The sequence below is a fragment of the Arvicanthis niloticus genome, chromosome 1 (genome assembly GCF_011762505.2).
Source record: "Arvicanthis niloticus isolate mArvNil1 chromosome 1, mArvNil1.pat.X, whole genome shotgun sequence".
Taxonomy (NCBI): Eukaryota; Metazoa; Chordata; class Mammalia; order Rodentia; family Muridae; genus Arvicanthis; species Arvicanthis niloticus.
The window spans coordinates 3,723,577-3,743,741 of record NC_047658.1 but is presented as its reverse complement, the minus strand read 5'-3'; the positions used below and the strand labels follow the sequence as shown (position 1 = coordinate 3,743,741).

Genomic DNA, 20,165 nt, shown 5'->3' with positions numbered 1-20,165 from the left:
CCCAAGCACATTTGTGAAAAATCAGGTGCAGGGGTTGGAGAGATGTCTTAGCAGGTAAGAGCCCATGCTCCTCTTGCAGAGGACTCTGGTTTAGTGTCCAACATCAACACTGGGTGGCTCACAATAGCCTGTAACTGCAGTGAACCCAGTGTCTCCCTGCCCCCGACCACTGACTTCCACTGGCACCTGCACACACTTGGCATACGCAGTGCACATGCACATGAACGCAGCTGCATGCACAGATGCTCACACGCACTCATGCATGCACGCATGCGCAAACACAAATAAGTCTAAAATAAAACAAGTAGTTTTTAAATGTCAGGTGCAGAGGCACAAACCTGCAACCCCAGCCCTGGGTGGGGAGGTGATGCAGTCAGGTGGATGGAGCCATTCTAATCAAATCAGTGAGTTCCTGCTGGTGTGAAAGACCTGGTTTCAAAAAAAAAAAAAAAAAAAATGAGGTGCAGGACTAGTGACGTAGCTTATGGGGGTTAAGGGTACCGACTGCCAACCCTGAGAATCTGAGTTCAATTCCCAAGCCTACATGGTGAAAGGAGAGAACAGACTCCTGCGGGTTGACCTGGGACTTTCTTATGTGTACCATGACACGCACACACAGTGCACAAAAATATAGGTGCAGAGAAATTGAGGACGATATTGTAATATCAACCTCTGATCTCCACAGACTAGCACACCCTGTCCAACACAGAACACACACACACACACACACACACACACACACACACACACACACACCTCACAGGAGACAAAGCAAAGGCCCACGGTGAATGTGACTCTGGAAATGAGATGTTGTGTGAGATACGGAGATTCAAATAGGGTCACACAACAAAGAGAGCAGACACAAGGGTCCACACAGCATGTGTCAGGGCCTTAAGTGCTCCCATGCCAACACACGACACAACAGGGACACCAAGACAGGCCACAAAGGGATCTGTGGTCTGGTGCTTCACCTCACGGTCCCCAGCCTCAGGGAAAGGCTCAGTCAGGACTCCCCCCAGCCTGTGTCCTGTGGCATTGAGGACTGCGCACCCGCTAGCCACAGGAAAATGAGATGCCCGTGGACAGACATGTCTGGCACCAATGCAACCCACACAGACACACCCGGAGACTCCCAACCTCACACACACACACAGACACGCCCAGTGACAGAAACACACCCCGTGGGGGTGCCCCACCCCATGGCACACGTGATGATGATCCCACTCAGTGACACATGGCTGGAGAAGGTTGGAGACACACCCAGTCACACCCGGACACCACACGTGTGTCTACTTGGAGAAAATGCTGCAGCCTGGGACTCCTCATGCTGCAACCAGGGCATCCCTGCCTGCTTGCTGCCTGGAACCTGGAGCCATCTCTGCTTCCTCCTCCCCAGGAACATCTCTGGGCCTTGCACACAACTCCTTATTAGTATCTCCTTCACTCTATGTCTTCATGGGTTTTTATTTTTCACTGTTGGAATGGAACGTAGGGTAGTCTGTGTGCTAGACATGTGCTCACCACTGGGCTATACTGGGACCCCTCACTGGGGAATCCTAGGCAGGGGCTCTACCACTGAGCCACGCCCCCAGCCCCTCACTGGGGGATTCTAGGCAAAGGCTCTACCACTGAGTCACGCCCCCAGCCCCTCACTGGAGAATCCTAGGCAGGGGCTCTACCACTGAGCCACGCCCCCAGCCCCTCACTGGGGGATTCTAGGCAGGGCTCTACCACTGAGCCACGCCCCCAGCCCCTCACTGGGGGATTCTAGGCAGGGGCTCTACCACTGAGCTACGCCCCCAGCCCCTCACTGGGGGATTCTAGGCAGGGGCTCTACCACTGAGCCACGCCCCCAGCCTTTTCTTCACCTCTGCCTCCAAAGCCTGTGTTGTGGTTTGGTTTCTTTTTTTGTATTTTGTTTTGTTTTTTTTGAGACAGGAAAGTGACTCTATATCCCTGATTGGACTCAGCCTCCAGTTTTCTGAAATTATAGATGTTTGATACCATACCTGACTCCTGGACCCTCGGTGATTTCTCAGCCTGTCTCTCTCTCTTTCTCTCTCTCCCCACCTCCCCTGGCCCCTCCCTCCCTCCCTCCCTCCCTCCCTCCCTCCCTCCCTCCCTCCCTCCCTCGATATTTGTCTCTGTGCACATTTCTCAGAAGTACCTGAACTGGGGCCCAGAAGCTGTGCAATTGGAGCGACTGGAGCAGTTCTTGGCTTTTGACTCATGTGCGGCCCTAGTTCCTGTACACAGCTCTCAGTTTCTTTGTGCAGCAAAGATAGAAATGGAAGTAACCTGCTGTCCACACCTGTGCCCGTGATGCCAGCTGAGGAAGGGATGTGGGCGGGGGGGGGGGAAGGGAGAGAACGAGGAGCGAGGTGGAGACAGGAGAGAGAGAACAGGAGCTCAGCGTCAGAGAGAACTCGGCTGAAGAGAGCAGAGGCAATAGAAGATGGTGACCACAGAAGGACAGAGGCAGAAAAAGAAGAGAGAATGGAACAGCAAAGCAGGGGTCACAGATGGAGACAGATGGACAAGGGACACAAAGACACAAAGGCAGAAAGAAGCAGAGATGGGGAGACAGAGGACCAGAGAACCGGAAGCAGAAAGGACATTGAGACCCTGGATGCATACACAGAGATGGAAGAGAGAATCAAAAAGACGAGATGAGGGGAAAAAAAGACAAGACTGGGGGCGTGGCTCAGTGATGGAACCCTAGCCTAAGGTCCTGGATCCTATCTGTAGCACAAAAAACCCCTAAAACACAACAAAATGAAAGAGATAGAGAAAACACACAGAAGTGAAGAAAAAGTTTGAAATTTAGACATGAACATTAGACACAAATTTTGTCTCCTAATACACAGAAAATAAATAGATATCCGGGACGTTTGGATGTGGGAGATGCCCCAGTGGCGCCATTGAGTAATGGTTGTGGGAAATGGACACCAAACTCTATACTGAAGCAACGGGCAGTTGAAATAGTCCCATTTTCTGTCTCTTTCCAGCTCTGGGAGGGGCTGAACTGAGAGGTGGGAGTGACTCAGGCCCCGAAGCTTCCTGTGAGTCAGCCTTGAGTTCAATACTGAAACACTGAGGGCGCAGGAGGGACACGGGGTCTTTGGGGGAAAGAGTAAGAGGACTGCGGAGTATAAAAGCAGGGTGCAGAGCTAGTCTAAGGGAGGGAGGACTGGGGTCTGCACCCTTGGGTCTGAGGGAGGAGGCTGTTACTTGGACTCCTGGCTCTAAGACAGGAGGTCTGGGCCTGCACTCCTGGGTCTGATGGAGGAGGATTGGGGCCTGGAGCCCCGAATCTGAGGGAGGAGGCTGATGTATAGACCCGGTCTGAGGGAGGAGGCTGGCGCCTAGACCTCTGGGTCTGAGGGAGGAAGATTGGGGTCTGGCCCCTGGGTCTAAGATAGGAGGACCTACATCCCTAGGTCTGAAGGAGGAGCATTGGGGCCTGCACCCCTAGGTCTGAGGGAGGAGGCTGGCACCTGGACCAGTGGATCCGAGGGAGGGCTGGCTCCTGGAACCCTGGAGGCTCTGGGTTCAAGGTGAGAAGGGGGCTAGATCCCATAGTTCTATCCAGGAAGAGAGGAAGAGCTGATTCAAAGTCCCCAGGACATTTCTTTGGCGGTATCCCAGATGCCCCACCTTTGTCCCAGCCCCATCTCCGGGCCTGGAAGAGACCCAGGAGCCTCGGGGCCCAGCCGGAAGGGGCCAAGGACAAAGGATTGTTTAACTGGCTGGTGTTGGAGGGAAGTAGGGAAGAGGGTGTCTTAGGCGGAAAGGTCAGCTGTTGCCCAGGGCATGTGTTGGGACTGGCACGCTGAGCCCCAGGGAAGACACCCTGAAAGGCCAGGGCTGGTGGCAGCACAACACACTTAAGCCAGCTCTGGGACTTGGCTCACGGAGGCGTCAAGGTTTGGAAGACTCCCACCTGGTGGTCATTTTGGAAACTGCAGGCACTCTGTGGCTTTGTAACAAAAGTTTCTTTGCATCTACTGAATGCCCCACACTGGTCTAAGAGCTGGAGATATTGCAACAAACAAAACAGACAACCCTGCCCTGGAGGCACTTTCGGGCCATGGGAGAGAGTGCTCAACATTCCATCCATCTCAGTGTCTGGTGGTTTTTTTTTTCTTTTTTTTTTCCTTTTTTTTTTTTTTTTTTTCCAGTTACAAGTTTTCCTTTCTGTTTGAACTTCTGTCCCTTCCTCTTGTCTCTGAGAGCACTCATTTGTTATTCTTACATTGCAGCGGTCAGCCTCGTCCCTTCTTTCCCTTCCTCTTCTTCCTTTATTGTCCTCTTTTTCTACGTAGTTTACCACACCCCCCCCCAAAAAAAACAAAAAACAAACACAAAACAACAACCCATACTGTTCTTTGTTCTAAACATACACTGAGGCCGGGCGGTGGTGGCGCACGCCTTTAATCCCAGCACTTGGGAGGCAGAGGCAGGTGGATCTCTGTGAGTTCGAGGCCAACCTGGCCTACAAAACAAGTTTCAGAACAGCCAGAAAAAAACAAACAAGCAAACAAAAAACCAACCAACCAATCAAACAAACAAACAAACAAAAAAAACCAACATACATTACCGACTGGTTGATTTGGGGATGTACACGGCATGCACACATTCCACAACAAGTGTGTGGAGGCCAGAGGACAGCTTTCCTGAGAGATCAGGACCTGGTTCTCTCCTTCTCCCGTGTGAGTCCTGTGGGACGAACTCAGGCCGTCAGGCTTGGCAACAGCTGCCTTTATGTCCAGCGAGCTCACCAGCTTTGTTTGCACATTTAAAAACTTCTTTTCTTTTGAGACAGAATTTTTCTGTGTAGCCCTGGCTGTCCTGGAACTCTCTCTGTAGACCAGGCCTGCCTTGAACTGGCAGAGATGCACCTGCCTCTGCCTCCCCAATGCTGGGATTAAGAGCATCCTCCACTATGCCCAGCTGAGATTTTGTATAACGTGTTTGATCACATTTCCCCCTCCCTCTTTCCAGTTCCACCCCTGATCCCCTTTCCACCCAATTTTGTGAGTGTCTCTCTACCCGACCCTCTGCATCACGTCCTTTTTGTGTTGTTCAGAAACTCTTGGTTGTGTGATCTTCCACTGAAGTGTGGGTGGCACATCAGATGTAGCAGCTAACAACCGTCAGTAGCTTCTCTGCTAGGTATTGGACTTTGTGCTCAGTTCTGCTCTTCAACTTACAAGCTGTGGGTTCTCTCCTCTCTCTTACCTGTGGGTGTCTGAGCCAGGGTTTTCCTATGTATCCCCTAAAGCCACAATCCTTCTGCCTCAGACTCACACGTGCTGCAGTAGCTGGTGTGCACTGCTACATCTGCCTCCAGTCACAACCGCTGTGAACTCACACGTGCAGCCGCCCTGCGGGCTGTGCTTACACTCTTTCCACAGTGATCCCTGAACCTTTGGAGAAGGGGGTATTGTATGTATGTTCTATTTAGGGCTGTAAAATTAAAATTTTAAAATTTGTGTATGTGTGAGTATGTTCTCTGTCTGTCTGTCTGTCTGTCTGTCTGTCTCTCTCTGTATGTGTATATGTGTGTATGCATGCGTGTGCACATTTACTCACAAAAGCCAGAAGGGGGCATTGAATTCCTTGGAGCCAGAGTTACAGGCATTTGTGATCTGCTCAGTATAGGTATTGGGATCAGAACTTTGGTTCTCTGATCGCAACTTGACTTTTGGCTACTTTTTGTGGGTTTCCCTTTTCTACCATCTTACTACACCCTTATCCCATCCAGCCCTCCCCCCACACTATGTAGGAGAGAGAGAAGGTTAGAGGGGAAAGGGGGTGTCAATATCATTAGACTACTGCCTGCTGATTAGAAACATCAAGTTCCTTGGGCAGGTTTGATATTCATTGTTAGGATATCTCCAACCAGCAACCAGTAAGAGCAGGAGGAGCAGCAGCCACCAGGGGAAGCAGCAGCATCCAGGGGAGCAGCAGCAGCCAGGGGAGCAGCAGCAGCCAGGGGAGCAGCAGCAGCCAGGGGAGCAGCAGCCGCTAGGGGAGCAGCAGCCGCAGCAACAGCCTCTCTCAGGGCTTTGGCATTTTTATACCCTCTCATGAGTCCCCAGAATTCCAAACGTCACGCAATCACAGGAACTATCTGGAGCTGGCCCCTACCAGAGCACTAGGCAAATCATTATTATCTGTTGTAGACAAATTGAAACAAAAACACATCCCTACAGCATTTCTGTGCTTAAAGAAACCAAAATTCTCAGTATATCTGATAGATAAATAAATACTCTTAACAGTGACTCACCTCTCCAGGCCTTTCTCGTGTTTTGGAGGTACGTTCTCCGATAGCTCAGACTGGCCTTGAAGTCAGTATGTCGCCAAGGATAATCATGAACTTCTGATCCTCCTGCCTTCAGATGTCACATAGATTATGGGCATGTGCCACCATACCCCATTCCTCCCACGCCTCTCCTTCCTGTGGAAATCTGAGCCAGGGCTTTCCTATGTATCCCCTAAAGCCACAATCCTTCTGCCTCAGACTCACATGTGAGGCAATATCTGGTGTGCACTGTTACATCCACCTTCTACAGACATGTGACATTACATCTGACTACAAACACACACACACACACACACACACACACACACACACACACACACACACAGAGTGTCGGGAGATTCTCACTATGTAGCCCCAGTTGGTCTCAAACTTACAGAGATCTGATTGCCTCTACCTCCCAAATGCTGAGATTTAAGACACATGTTCATGTGAAGCCCCTGGCTCTGATCTTGGCATGTCGTTGACTTTATTTCTACATGGAATTTTACACATAAGCAGTTGTACAGCTGTACAGTTCTCCTCTTTGTATCTGACTGGCTTGTGACTTGCTTTAATGAACAGGATTCTGTGGGAATAGCTTGGTGCTTGCTAGGAGCACAAGGAATCTCTATTTCTGTCCTCCCAGACTTTAAAGCCACCATGCTGCAGGAAAGTTTAAGTTCATCTCACAGAGAAGGACATTGGAGGAGAGTTAAGATATTGTAAGCAAAAGATGCAGGGTGGCAGAATACAGCTGTCTAAGTGACCATAGGAGAAACCAACAGACGAGTCCAGAACTACATGGGTCTGTTTGTGTAGAATGTGCGCACGAGTGTAGGTACCAGCAGAGGCCAGAAGAGGGCACCAGATCACAAGACTCTGGAGTTACAGGCTGTTGAAATCTACTGGATGTGGGTTCAAGGAAGCAAACTCTGGTCCTCTGCAAGCAGTGTGAGCACTTAGCCATTTCTTCAGCCCTGGCCAATATTATTTTGTCTCAGTCTTCCTTGGCCAACCTCTGCTTTTATTTTATGTGTTCCTGCCTCTTCCTCTCTCTGTCTCTGTGTTCTGACTTCTGTCAGAATTCCTCTCACCACAGTCCTTGACTTATTTTCACTGATCTACAAACAACACCAAACTCTTTTTGGCCTCAGGTTCTTGACACGTGTCTGTCCTTTTGAATTGGACGAGTGTCCTCCAATCTCCTTGCTTACAATATCTGGATTCGCCTCCAATATCCCTCTCTGTGGGATGAACTTAAGGTTTCTAGCAGCATGGTGGCTTTGAGATCTGGGAGGATAGAAGCAGAAATGTCTTGTGGTCTCAGCAAAGCAGAAATGTCTTGTGGTCTCAGCAAGTGTCAAGTTATTCCCACTGTGAGTCACTCATTTCTATACTGTATTCAGTTCTCTGCTCAGACATAAAATCTCTCTCTCTCTCTCTCTCTCTCTCTCTCTCTCTCTCTCTCTCTCACAGCTAGAGGTGGAACCTAGGATGTTATGCAAGCTATACAATCGTCCACCACTAAGCTACATACAGTATCTCATCTTCCTTGATTACCTCTTCAAACAGACTCTGCTGTCACTGTCACTGCCGACTTTAAGACACTGGCTTTTTCCTCCCACTGCGTGAACCCTTGGAACCGAACTTAGGTCTTCTTGAAGCATCTGTTTGCCATCACCCTCTGAGCCACCTGGCTGGCCCATCGTGGCCCATTTCAACTGTAACCTTTGGATGTATCTGTGAGAGTGTTTCCAGAGAGGACAAGCTGAAGAGGGTATAGAAGCACCCCAAATGATAACTGGTGCTCTGGGATCCTCAGACAAACTGGGGGAAGAGAGCCAGAAGAGCACCGGCATTCACCTCTCTCTGTTGTCTGGACCACCCAGAACTAAACAGGCAGCCCACCATGCTGTCCTTCTACATGGTGGCGTGCACCACTAAAAACAGAGAGGCAGAATTAATCTTCCTTCTCAGAAGGTGAGTTCTGTCAAGTGTTCCATCCCAAGGCAACGGGAACTGATGCTACACTGTATTCACTCTGGTCATCCTGTCTCTCTGACTTGTCATTACATGGGGTCCATGCTAGAGTAAAATGACCTTACCTCTCTTTTAGTATTTATGTTTATTTTGTGCGTATGAGTATTTGCCTGCATGTTTGTTTGTGTACCATGAGTGTGCCCAATGCCCATGTCAGATCCCCAGAACTGGAGTTACAGGCTGTTGTGAGCAGCCATGTTGGTGCTGGGAATGAACCCAGGTCCTCTGCAAGAGAAGCCAGCTCTCCTAACCATGGAGCCATCTCTCCAGCCCCCATGAACTTACTTTCTTATTTGTCTACTTGTTAATGATAGACTCCTTGCTATCCATATGGTACAGAACAGTGTTTGGTACACTAGAAAGATGATGCATAATATTTTCTGAGATAGAGTCTCATGGGTCCCAGGCTGGCCTTGAACTTACTATGCAGCCAGATGACCTTGGACACTTTATCCTTTGCCTCCACATTCTGTGCGCTGAGACTGCAGACACACACCATCACATCCAGTTTATGTGGGGTCCATCTTCCCATGATTGCTCAATGGGCACTCTACTGAGCAGATGCCTCAGCCCTCTGTGGATACTTGTCACTGGCTCTTCTGTTCCAGCCTACTTCACACCATCCTACAGGAGGGAGGAACGCCATTTCTCCATTTTCCTAGTACTTGCCCTGACCCTTTAATCCAGTGAGTTGCTGTCTGTGGTCCTGATAACGGTGGCTCTGTCCTTGGTGCTGACGCTGGGACTTCACTCAGGGACAACAGAGAGAGTGGGAACATCTTGAGGAAGGGACAGGGTCTTGCTTAAAGCAAACATTGACGCGCTGTATCCCTGCGGGAAGACAGACATGAGTGTGAATGGGCGGGATGCACAGGCCCGTGAACACTGTATGATTCACCGTGTCTATCTCCTGTCTATCTATACACACATGCTTGTATGTGCGCGTGTTGATCTAGCCAGGTCTTCCTCAGCATCCAGAGAGGCTCGGTGCCAGCCCACCCCAGGACATCAAGACCCATGGATTCTCATGTGTCTTAATAAAACATCTTAGGTCTTAGCATTTAACTTAATAGCCCCAGTCCCACTCTGTATCCGTGCATCCATCCATCCATCCATCCATCCATTTATTGTATGAATGTACATGTGTTAGCTTATGTGTGGGTATGTGATTGTGTGTTCACATGTGTAGCCATATGTGTGGAGGCTAAATATCAAACTTGGATGTTATTCCTTGATGGGCATCTATTTTATATGTGTGTGTGTGTGTGTGTGTGTGTGTATGTGTGTGTTTAGCTCTGGCTGTCCTAAAACTCACCCTGTAGACCAGGCTGGCCTTGAATTCAGAGATCTACCTGCCTCTACCTCTAAAGTGCTGAGACTAAAGACGTGTGCCACCACCACTTGACATCTTTTTTCTTTTCTTTCTTTCTTTTTTTAAACAGGATTTCTTTGTGTAACCTGTGCTCTGTAGACTGGGCAGACCTTTTTTCCCCCCACAAATATAAGTACTTTAGGTTCTTGTGCTTCCAAAGAAAACACTTTACCAACTGTAATATCTCTCCAGCCCTTATTCATTTATTTAAAAGATGTGTAGCTTGGAGTGAGTGAGATATTCCTGCAGGTAAAGGCACTTGCCACCAAGCCTGATGATCTGTCCTCAGTCCCTGGGCCCCATATACTGGAAACAGAAAGTCAGCTCCCCACCTCCCACACACTGTCCTCTGGCCTTTGACCACAGCACATGCCTCTCCACCCTACAAAGTAAATAAATGAACATAAGTAAAAATTAAAATGAAAAACTAAGTCCATAGGTCTAGCCTCAAACTCATGACACTCCCCTTTTCAGACAATGTCTTGTCATGTTGCCTTAAACTCGTGGGTGGTCTTGCCTCAGCCTCCTGAATGTGGGGTTACAGGTATCCACCACACTTTATCGTCATTGCTATTATTTAAGATTGACTTTCACCAGTGTTCCTGTGATTGTAGTGCCTACAAAGGCCATAAGGGGGCATCAGACACCCGGAAATGGAGTCTCAAGCTGTTGCCATATGATATGCTGTATGTGCTGGGAGCCAAGCTTAGGCCCTCTAAGAGAGCAGTAGGCCTTCCGCTGCTGAGCCACCTCTCCAGCCTCCGCTATCATTCCGGCAATGCTATTTTTAATGATCCATATCATGTGTGTAGAAAACACATAGCATATAGAGATTCACGCTCAGGAGGTGGATGCAGGAGGATCAGGAGTTCAAAGTCATCCTCAGCTGGGCTACATGAAACCTTGTCTCAAATGAGGTCCAAAGCTCAGGAGCAGGAGCCAAACAATTCCTATGTGAACAATTCCCACAGCAGGTGACCTCCTAACGTGGACTGGAGGATCCCACAGGTCCCTAGATGAAGAGCTATAGGTAATTTACAAAGGCTCAGAGAGAGAGAGAGAGAGAGAGAGAGAGAGAGAGAGAGAGAGAGAGAGAGAGAGAGAGACTTAGCCCTCGCAGAGACGAGCCCCCGACTGAGTAATGCAGGCAGCAACACTGAGCAGGCTCAGAAGATTGTAACCATGTTTATTCATTTATATGTGTATATGACAGTGGTGAAAGAAGGAGGCTCCGTGAACTTTGGAAAAGGACCTGGAAGGGGTGGATGGGACTAGAGAGAAGGGAAATTATATAATTATTTTGTAATTAAATGTACAATACACTAGTTTGGTGTTGTTTTGTGTTTTGAGACAGGACTTCTCTGGGTAGCTCTGGCTGGCCTTGAATTCATGGAGTTCTGCCTGCCTCTGCCCCCTCAGTTCTGAGATTAAAGGTGTTCAGTACCACTGATTTTAAAAAGACACAAAGATCTTCTTTGTAGTAAGAATAGATCCCTTGCCCCCAGCCTCTGCCACTCTCGGAGAGGATACAGCCTTCCCACAGGATTGGTAGGATCACACTGGTCCTCCCCACCGCCACAGGAGAATGCTGTCTTCAAACAAAGGCAGTTGGTTCCCAACCCACAGCCCTCACATACCCACCCCAGCCTTTCCTTTCCTCTCTGGTCTTCAATATTAAGCAGCCCTTGACCTTAGAGACTGGGAGGAGAGTCACCCTTGACAGTCCCTCCCCCTGTCTCTATTTTGGTTTTATAGCTTGGCTTTTGCTATGCTCCTCTGCCGTGCTCAGCCTTTTCACCTTTACATGTCACCACATCACAACTTTTAAAAATTCATTTATTTATTTTTATAGTGTAAGTGTGAGTGTGTGCATGTGTGATGAGGCATGTGTGTGGTGTGGCATGTGTGTGTGATGTGGCACATGTGTGTGATGTGGCACTTGTGTGTGATGTGGCACTTGTGTGTGATGTGGCACTTGTGTGGAGGGCTGTCTTAGCTAGGGTTTTATTGTTGTGAACAGACACCATGATCAAGGCAACTCTGATATGGACAACATTTAATTGGGACTAGCTTACAGGTTCAGAGGTTCAATTCATTATCATCAAGGTGGGAGCATGGCAGCATCCAGGCAGGCATGGTGCAGGAGGAGCTGAGAGTTCTACATCTTCATCTGAAGGCTGCTAGTGGAAGACTGGCTTCCAGGCAGCTAAGATGAGGGTCTTAGCTGGGCGGTGGTGGTGGTGGCGCACGCCTTTAATCCCAGCACTTGGGAGGCAGAGGCAGGTAGATTTCTGAGTTCAAGGCCAGCCTGGTCTACAGAGTGAGTTCCAGGACAGCCAGGGCTACACAGAGAAACCCTGTCTCGAAAAACCAAAAAAAAAAAAAGAGGGTCTTAAAGCCCACACCTACAGTGACATTCCTACTCCAGCAAGGCCACACCTACTTCCACAGGGCCACATCCTGGGCCAAACATATTCAAATCATAACAAGGTCAGAGGACAACTTTGGGGAGTCCATTCTCTCCTTCCACTTTGTGGGATCCAGGAATTGAACTAAGGTCATCAGGTTTTCTGGCAGGCATCTTTACTCACTGACCCTATCCAACTCTTTATGCAAGTGTCCCTAAAACCTCCTCTCTTACTGTTTTGTCACAAAGATGTCTTCTTCTCAGGCACCCACGCCACCAAAACTGTCCCTGTCCCTCAAGTTCCTTTCTGGATTTCCCTTATTGGATCATACTCCTTTTTTTTTTTTTTTTTTTTTTTTTTTTTTTTTTTTTGGTCTGTTTTGAGACAGGGTCTCACGTAGCTCAGACTAGACACTATGTACCAGACCTTGAGCTGCTAATCTTCCTCCACCCTGGAGTGATGGATAAGGGTTGTGCCCCGCCCCCACCTTACCCAGCTGACTCACGCCCCAGTTTCACCAACCATGAGCTTCCAGGTCTGTGACTATATCTTTCCAAACCAGGCGGGCAGGGCTGGGTCTGACTAATTGCTGAGGCCGGGGACACACCAGCCCAGAAGAACAGGTTCCAAATGGTTGCAGGATGCCTCTTCCAGTCTGTCTGTTTCTTCTGATTCTGGCCTCTGCCCTGTGTTCTCGCCATCTAATGAATGCTTCGAGCCTCCTTTACATAGACTAATTCCTTTGCCTGGAGCGCCCCTCCCACTGAGCCTTCCCTCCTGGCAAGATCCTCCTCTGGACCTGGCTCCGGCTCTGTCCATCACCTCTGAAGTCCTGGGATGTGACGTCAACTTGTCAAAATCTAGAGTCACCTAGGTGACAGGCTTCTGGGCATACCTGTAAGGGAGGCTCCATGTTGATTTAATAGAGATGGGAAGACTGACCTAACCGCAGGAAGGAGGAAGTGAACTGAGCATGCGCCATGCGCCACTGTTCCTGACTATGGACACAGGTGCCCAGCCACCTCCCACTCCTGCCCGGTGACTTCTCCACTGCTACGGATGGCACCTTGGGCTGATGGAAAGGCTGGAAGATGAAATTAGCCCTTTCCTCCCCAAGTCACTCTTAATCAGAGTTTTATCACAGCAACAGAAAACACTCAGCGCCACCAAGTTTGGCTTGCCTCGTCATAGGTGTATCTTTTAAATATTGGGTTGTGGTCAAATATTTAGCCTTTTTTTTTCCTTACACTTGCAATGTTTGAGGTAGGGGTGGGGTGGGTGTGAGATATCCAGGGCCTCACATATGCTAAACAAGTCCTCCATGACAGAGCCGAGCCTCCAGACCCTTGCTGGGGATTCCCTTTAGCTGAGCTACACCCCAGTCCCCTTTTATTGTTAACTTTTGACACAGAGAGGTTATTTCTACGGGCCTTGAACTCATCTGTATCACAGACTGGCCTTGAATTCAAGACTCCCCCATGCCATGTTCCAGTATCTGGAACTACAGGCTCATGGCACCTCCTCGGGCTCAATCCTTGCTGTCCAATGTGCTGCCTAACACGCAGAAGCTGGTGTGGGGAGGCAGAGCTCAGACTCTTTCCTCTGCTCTGTTACTTGTGCCTAATACTCTTCAGAGGTTGGTCAGCTTTGTTGACCCCCCCTGCAACCTTTCCACCTGTCCCTTTCCCATCAAGAAAATTTGTACGTGTTTAAAACATTTTATTGCAAATAATATACACGTGGAAAGACGAGAAAAGACAGGTGTGATGGATTCCACATGTAATCCCAGCATCTGTCTCGCAGGTCGAGGTGAGGGGATCCTCTGTTATACAAATGAGTTTGAGGCTAGCCTGGGCTACATGAGACCTTTCCTTTCAAAATAAAAGAAAACAACAGCAAAAAGTTTAGTGGGGGGAAAAAAAGGCAAAAACAGATCAGTGAGTTCTTAGATCCCACAACTCAATGTCCAGACCTCTAAACTCTCCACATTTCTTCTTCTGGTCACTTGTTCGCAAAGATAATCACCCTCCTCTCTTCTAATTGCACACACTAGCTGTTAGCAACTTTCATACGTTGTTTGAATGGAATCACATAACCTGTTCTACTGTGTGTCTTTCCTATTTTGCTCAACACTATTTGTGTGTGTGAGAGAGATTCTCTCAAGGCCACTGCAGGTAACTGTCAGCTGGCATTTTCCACTGCTGCACAGTGCCCCATTGTGTGGCTAGATCACGGTCTTCTCCTTCCATTTGGCTGTTCATATTTATTTGGGGGTGTTTCCAGTTTATAGTTATTATGAACTGTCCTACTAGTCTATAGAGTTTGGGGGACCAGTTGAACCAATTTCTGTTGGGGTGGTGGACCCAAGAGGGACTGCAGAGTTATACTATAAATTTCAATTCTGCTTTAGAGAGACACTGAAAAGCTGGGGGTTTGTTTCCCCTTCCCTCTGTCTTCCTTCCTTCCTTCTTTCTTTGTTTCTTTCTCTTCTTCTTCCTTTCTTTCGAAACAGGGTCTCACTGTGAAGATTTGGCTTTCCTGGAATTCACCCTGTAGACCAGGTTGACCTCAAACTCGAACCTGCCGCTGCCTCCGTGGTGCTGAGATTAAAAGTGTGAACCGCCATGCCTGAAAGGGTCTCACACTGTAGTTCAGGGCGGACCTGAACTTGCAGTGTAGCTCAGCTTGGCCCTGAAGTAGCGATCCTCCTGCCTCAGCCTCCTGGGTGCTGGGATGACAGGCTGGGATTACCACCATCCTTGATGGAAGTGGTTTTTAAGGTGAGTGGTGTGGTTTGCTGTGAGGGGTCACAAAAGACTCGTGTATTGAAGGCTTGGTGACCAGGGGACGGCACTATTGAAGCTGGCTGGACCTCGTTCAATGTACTGGATAGATGGGCCTTCAGGAAGTGAGTGGGACCAGAGGCAGTAAGGAGGGACAGAGAACGGGTGGAAGGTTGTGACTGAAAGGACAGGAGTGCGGCTCTTATTTTCACATCATTTTTAAAGGAGCCCACATCAGGTGCTGGAGTGATGAGAAGCAGAGAGATCCTGGAGGCGCTGTCTATGCGGGGAGCCCGACAGATGCCCCCAGAGCGATGGCCAGGAGCGGAGCAGCGATCAGCAGGGTCAGGATTCGGGGAGACTGGGGAGGGGCCGAGGACGTGGTGCCAGGGAGGGTCTGTGTCACCGAGGCCCTGTTACAGAGGTGGCCCTCGCAGCAGTAACCCTGCAGGTCGATGGACGTCCAGGGGCTGGTGGTGCCCATGGTGGTGCAGGAGGGCCGGTGGCAGGTCCGTATGTACACGGGCACCGAGAAGTTGCCTGGGTGGACAGTGAGGAGGGGTCAGGCCTCGGTCCTCTAACACATCTCAGGTCTCTTTAGAGATCAGGACCACATCTCTCAGTGCAGACAAGCCTCCTCCCTCAGATCAGAGAAAAGTCTCCTTCCTGTCATGCATGCCTCCTCCCTCAGTCTACAATAGGCCTTTCCCCTTAGATCAGAGACACGTCTCCTTCAGACTAGAACCATACCTCTTCCCTGAGACCTCAGTCTTGCCTCCTCCCTCAGACCAAGGCCACAGAGAACCATGTCTATTTGGTACCTCTGCCCTTTGGCCTTCAGCGCCATCCCACCATACCAGCCCCTCACCAATATTCATCCGGCCGTTGCCCTGAAAACAGGCGCTCTGGTCCTTGTGGCACTGGACCCGTCGAGACTTCTCAGGGGAACAGTCTTCAGGGTGGGTCCCCAAGCAGGCATAGCACTCGGTGCCACTGAGCGTCGGTGGGTTAGGCGCTTGAAGAAGACAGCAGATGAGGTTTAGAGCATTGCTTCTAGCTGGCAGTGCAGGCTGTGCAGTGTACTTGCTCATGCCAAAAAGGAGCCTGGCATCCTACAGCCGGAGCAGCGCTCAGCGGAGGCCACGCCCCCGATATCTTCTCCAGCCCCGCCCCCCAGCCCCACCCCTGACGTCTCCAGCTCTGCCCCAGCCAACCCCGCCCCGACTTCTCCAGTCCCGCCCCCAACCTCTCTAGTACCACCCCGTTTCTCCAGCCCCGCCCCACCTCTCCAGCCCTGCCTCCGACCTCTTCAGCCACGCCACGCCCTCTCCAGCCACGCCCCCTAGCGCACCTTGGCTCAGGTTGGGGAGGGCGTCGTGAGTCTTGAGGTCAGTGTTGCAGTAGTCAGTGGCACAGCCTCGGACCACCGCGTAGTCAGGAGGCAGAGCATCCTGGTTGGTCTGCATGGGGCCGGTAGTGGGGCCCGTCCAGCATCCTTTCCGGACCATTGTCACCAGGCTGCGGTAACCTGGGCAGGAGAGTACCAGGCCTGGAGTGAGCCTTCTCTTCCCTCACTTCTGCATGTCTCCTGCATGTTTCCTCCTCTCAGTCAGTTTTGCCTCCTCCCTCCTTCCATTCTGTCTTCTGCTAGCCTGAGATTTTTCTTTTTTCCTTTTTCTTCATTCCCTCCCCTTCTCTTCCCCTCTCTTCTTAACTCTCCTCTCTCTCCTTGATTTAAAAGACTTTATTTTTAGTTTATATGAAAGAGCGATTTGCCCATGTATGATGCATGCATGCAGTGCTCACAGAGGCCAGAAGAGGGCGATAGATTCCCATCTCTGCAGATGGTTGTGAGCCCCGTTGTAAATGCTGGGAACTAAACCTGGGTCCCCTGGAAGAAGTGATCTTAACCACTGAGCCATCTTTCCAGTCCTGTTCGTTTTTCTGAGACAAGGTCTTATGTAGCCCAGGCTGGCCTAAAACTTGTGTAGCCAAGGATGACCTTGAACTTGTGATTCTCTTGCCTCTACCTTCCAAGTGCTTGTATTAGAGACTTGTGCCACCATGACTCTTTCTCTCTTTCCCGCTGACAAGGTCTTGCCTTGTAGCCCAGGCTGGATACAAACACTCAGCGTTCCTGCTTCTACCTCTAGGTGTGAGGATCTTGGGTGTGAACCACCAAGTTCAGTCATTGCCTTCTCCTCCATCCTCACTCCTCCACCTTCCCTTATCTCTCTCCTCTTCTACTGAATACGTTTCTCTTCCTCTCTCTTCTCTGTCCCTCTTTTCTCCGTCTCCTCTTTATTTCTGGGGCTGCATATCCCTTTGTTGCCCTCTGGTCCTCACCGGTATCCAGCGACAAGACCACCTCAGAGCACCCCTGAGGACAAGAGACACTGGGGAGCTTCATGGCGCTGAGGTCGAAGGGCCCGAAGTAGGTGTGCTCGTAGCTGTAGCACTGCAGGGCCTGGGAGCCTAGGAGAAGGGTGGGGTGTGTTAGCAGGTCGGGGGTGGGGGGCTCTCACAGAGCCTAGGGCTCCACACGGAGTGGGACAGATGCACAGCAGGCTGCCGTGTCACCATGACAGAACAGTGTCAGCAAGGGCTGCGCCTGCCTGGCATCACCAGGCGCCACCACAGTCCCGGAAGACCTCAGTCATTTACATAAGGGCCTGAGTGATTTCTTCCTGCTTTGCCCATCCCCCAGCAGACACCCAGAAACCAACTACACCCGTGGAAGGAAAAGGGTAGGGTAACACACACCCAGCCAGAACTCTCAGTGCAAGATGGCTCAGCAGCCAAGGATGCTATCCGCCAAGTCTTACTTCCTGAGTTCAACCCCCGGGACCCACGTTGTGGAAGAAGAGCATCAACTCTAGACAATTGTCTTCTGACCTCCACATGTGAGCTGTGGCATGTGCCAACACACACACACACACACACACACGACAGCCTTTTTTTTTTTTTTTTTTTTTTTTTTAGACAGGGTTTCTTTGTGTAGCCCTGGCTATCCTGGAACTCACTCTGTAGATCAGGCTAGCCTTAAACTCACATTGATCCCCCTGCCCCTGCTTCCCAAGTGCTGGGATTAAAGGCATGCACCACCACTGCCCTGCCTGGCAACACTTTTTTTTTTTTTAAGAACTTGAAAGTTGTGGTAGAGAAAACCGTGTGCAAAGAGAGAGCAATTATGCAGTTAGAAATGACACCCTGGCTGGGGTGGGGGTGAGAGCTTGAAGCTTGTCCTTTGAGTGTGAGGCCTAGGGTTAGACCCCATGTATGGTAGACCACCTGTCACCCTAGTATAAGGGTGGCAGAGAGAGGTGATTCCCAGAGCAAGCAAGTCAGCACAGTCTGGGTTCAAATGAGGCTCTTCTTCCCTCCCTCCCTTGACTTGGCGGACAGCGATGGAGGTAGATACCTGGTTTCAACCTCAGGCCTCCACACATGTGTACACACACACACCACATACACACTACACACGGCAAAAAGAATGAGAAAACAAATGACCTCATCAAAGAAATCATATATGGATACAGGATATTTAGAAACAGGGAAATAAATAGGCAGAAGACACACACAGATATGGATATGCAAGCCACAGAAATAACACAGGGTCAGTGGACATGTGTGTGGAAAATTACACACACATCTTTTTCTTTTCTTTTTCCTTTTAAAGAAAGTGAAGGAGAGAAACTGACAAGAGAACTTTTTTTTTCTTTGAGGCAGGGTCTTATGTAGCCTAGGCTAGCCTGGAACTCACAGTGCAGCTGAGACTGGTGGAACGCTGGGGTTACAGTCCTGCAGAGTGTAAAACATTTAAAATTTTTATGTGGTTGCCAAGCACGGTGGTATATGCCTTTAATCCCAGCACTCAGGAGACAGAGACAGGTGTGGATGCCACCCCAGGGCATATGTGGCAGTCAGAGGACAAGTTTTAGAAATCAATTCTTTCGTTTCACCATGTGGGTCCCGAGGATCAAACTTAAAAGATTGTCAGGCTTGGGTAGCAAGAACCTGCACACATGCGTACACACACACACACACACACACACACACACAGATATTGAAATCTGGTGCAGAGAAGCACAAGCAGTTGCCAACTGGAGGACACACAGATACCAAACTGCATCCAATGATGAGCAAATACACACAAATTAAGCCTTGTGCAAGGAGGGTTTGCCTCATATCCTTCTAATTTTTCCTCCACGGCTCATCCATACTCAAGTGAGTAAGTCCCTGTAGAAGAGGGTTCAAAGATAGAGCTAAGGTCCTTGCCAGCTCTAGGGAGAGCCCCAATTGCACCCCAGAAATGCCCTCAATGAGGGGGTGGGAGGGGAAGGAAGGCCTGTGTCATAGGAGATGACAGTGTGGAGGTGCAGAGGGGATGAGAATGGGAGCATGATAGTCTCCACCATCCCAAGATTCAAGACAACAAGCATCCAGCCTCCTCCCTCAGACTCAGGTGTCCAGGCTCAGCCCTCCTCCATCAGACCCAGGGGTCTAGATCTCAGCACGTCTCCCTCAGATTCAGAAATGTAGACCTTACCTCTCCTTCCTCAGTCCCAGAGGTCCAGACCTCAGTCCTCTTCCCTCAGACCCAGGGGTCCAGACCCCAGCCCTCCTCCCTCAGACTCAGGTGTCCAGGTCCAGCCCTCCTTCCTCAGACCCAAAGGCCCAGACCTCAGTCTTCCTTCCTCAGATCCAGGAGTGTTGGCCATAACTCTTCTTCCTCAGACTGAGGAGTCCAGGCCCAGCCCTTCTCCCTCAGATCCAGGGGTCCAGACCCCAGCCCTCCTCCCTTAGATCCTAACCCTCCTCCCCGAGACCCAGGAGTCCTGGCTCAGTCTCTTCTACCCACTAGACTCAGCATAGGTAGTACCTGTCAGGCAGAGCACGCTCCCAAGGAAGCAGAGCAGGAAGATCCTGGGGATCCCCATGGCAGCCGATGGAGCTGAGATCTGACCCCGAGGACAGCTCCTTCCACTCTGGCGTGCAGTCAGGCTGGTTTTCCCTGCTGATCCCCAGGCATCCTGGCCACCCAGCCTGGCCAGGATTCCAGGATCCTCCACCCCACCCTTCCGCTCTCCTTCACGTGGGCTGTCTCCTTCTAGGTAATCATGGTGGGGCGGTTGGAATAAGAGGGGTGGGGACTCAGGTTCCTGGGTCCTGAGGAAGGCATTAAGGGCCTGGGGCTTTGACTTTGGGGGTGATTTGTATTTCACAGGTCTGTTGGTATCATCCTTTCTACATTC

General features: G+C 50.1%; 1 protein-coding gene across 1 annotated transcript; it reads right to left on the bottom strand.

The window, feature by feature from the left end:
• Positions 1–13,820: 13,820 nt before the first annotated feature.
• Positions 13,821–19,963, bottom strand: Lypd5 (LY6/PLAUR domain containing 5). Its single transcript, XM_034485139.2, has 5 exons — positions 19,793–19,963; positions 17,257–17,385; positions 16,262–16,438; positions 15,779–15,925; positions 13,821–15,450 (listed from the first exon to the last, which is right to left on the bottom strand). Exons 1-5 carry the CDS (start codon positions 19,848–19,850, stop codon positions 15,191–15,193), a joined length of 771 nt encoding a protein of 256 aa, XP_034341030.1. The 5' UTR covers positions 19,851–19,963; the 3' UTR covers positions 13,821–15,190.
• Positions 19,964–20,165: the final 202 nt, after the last annotated feature.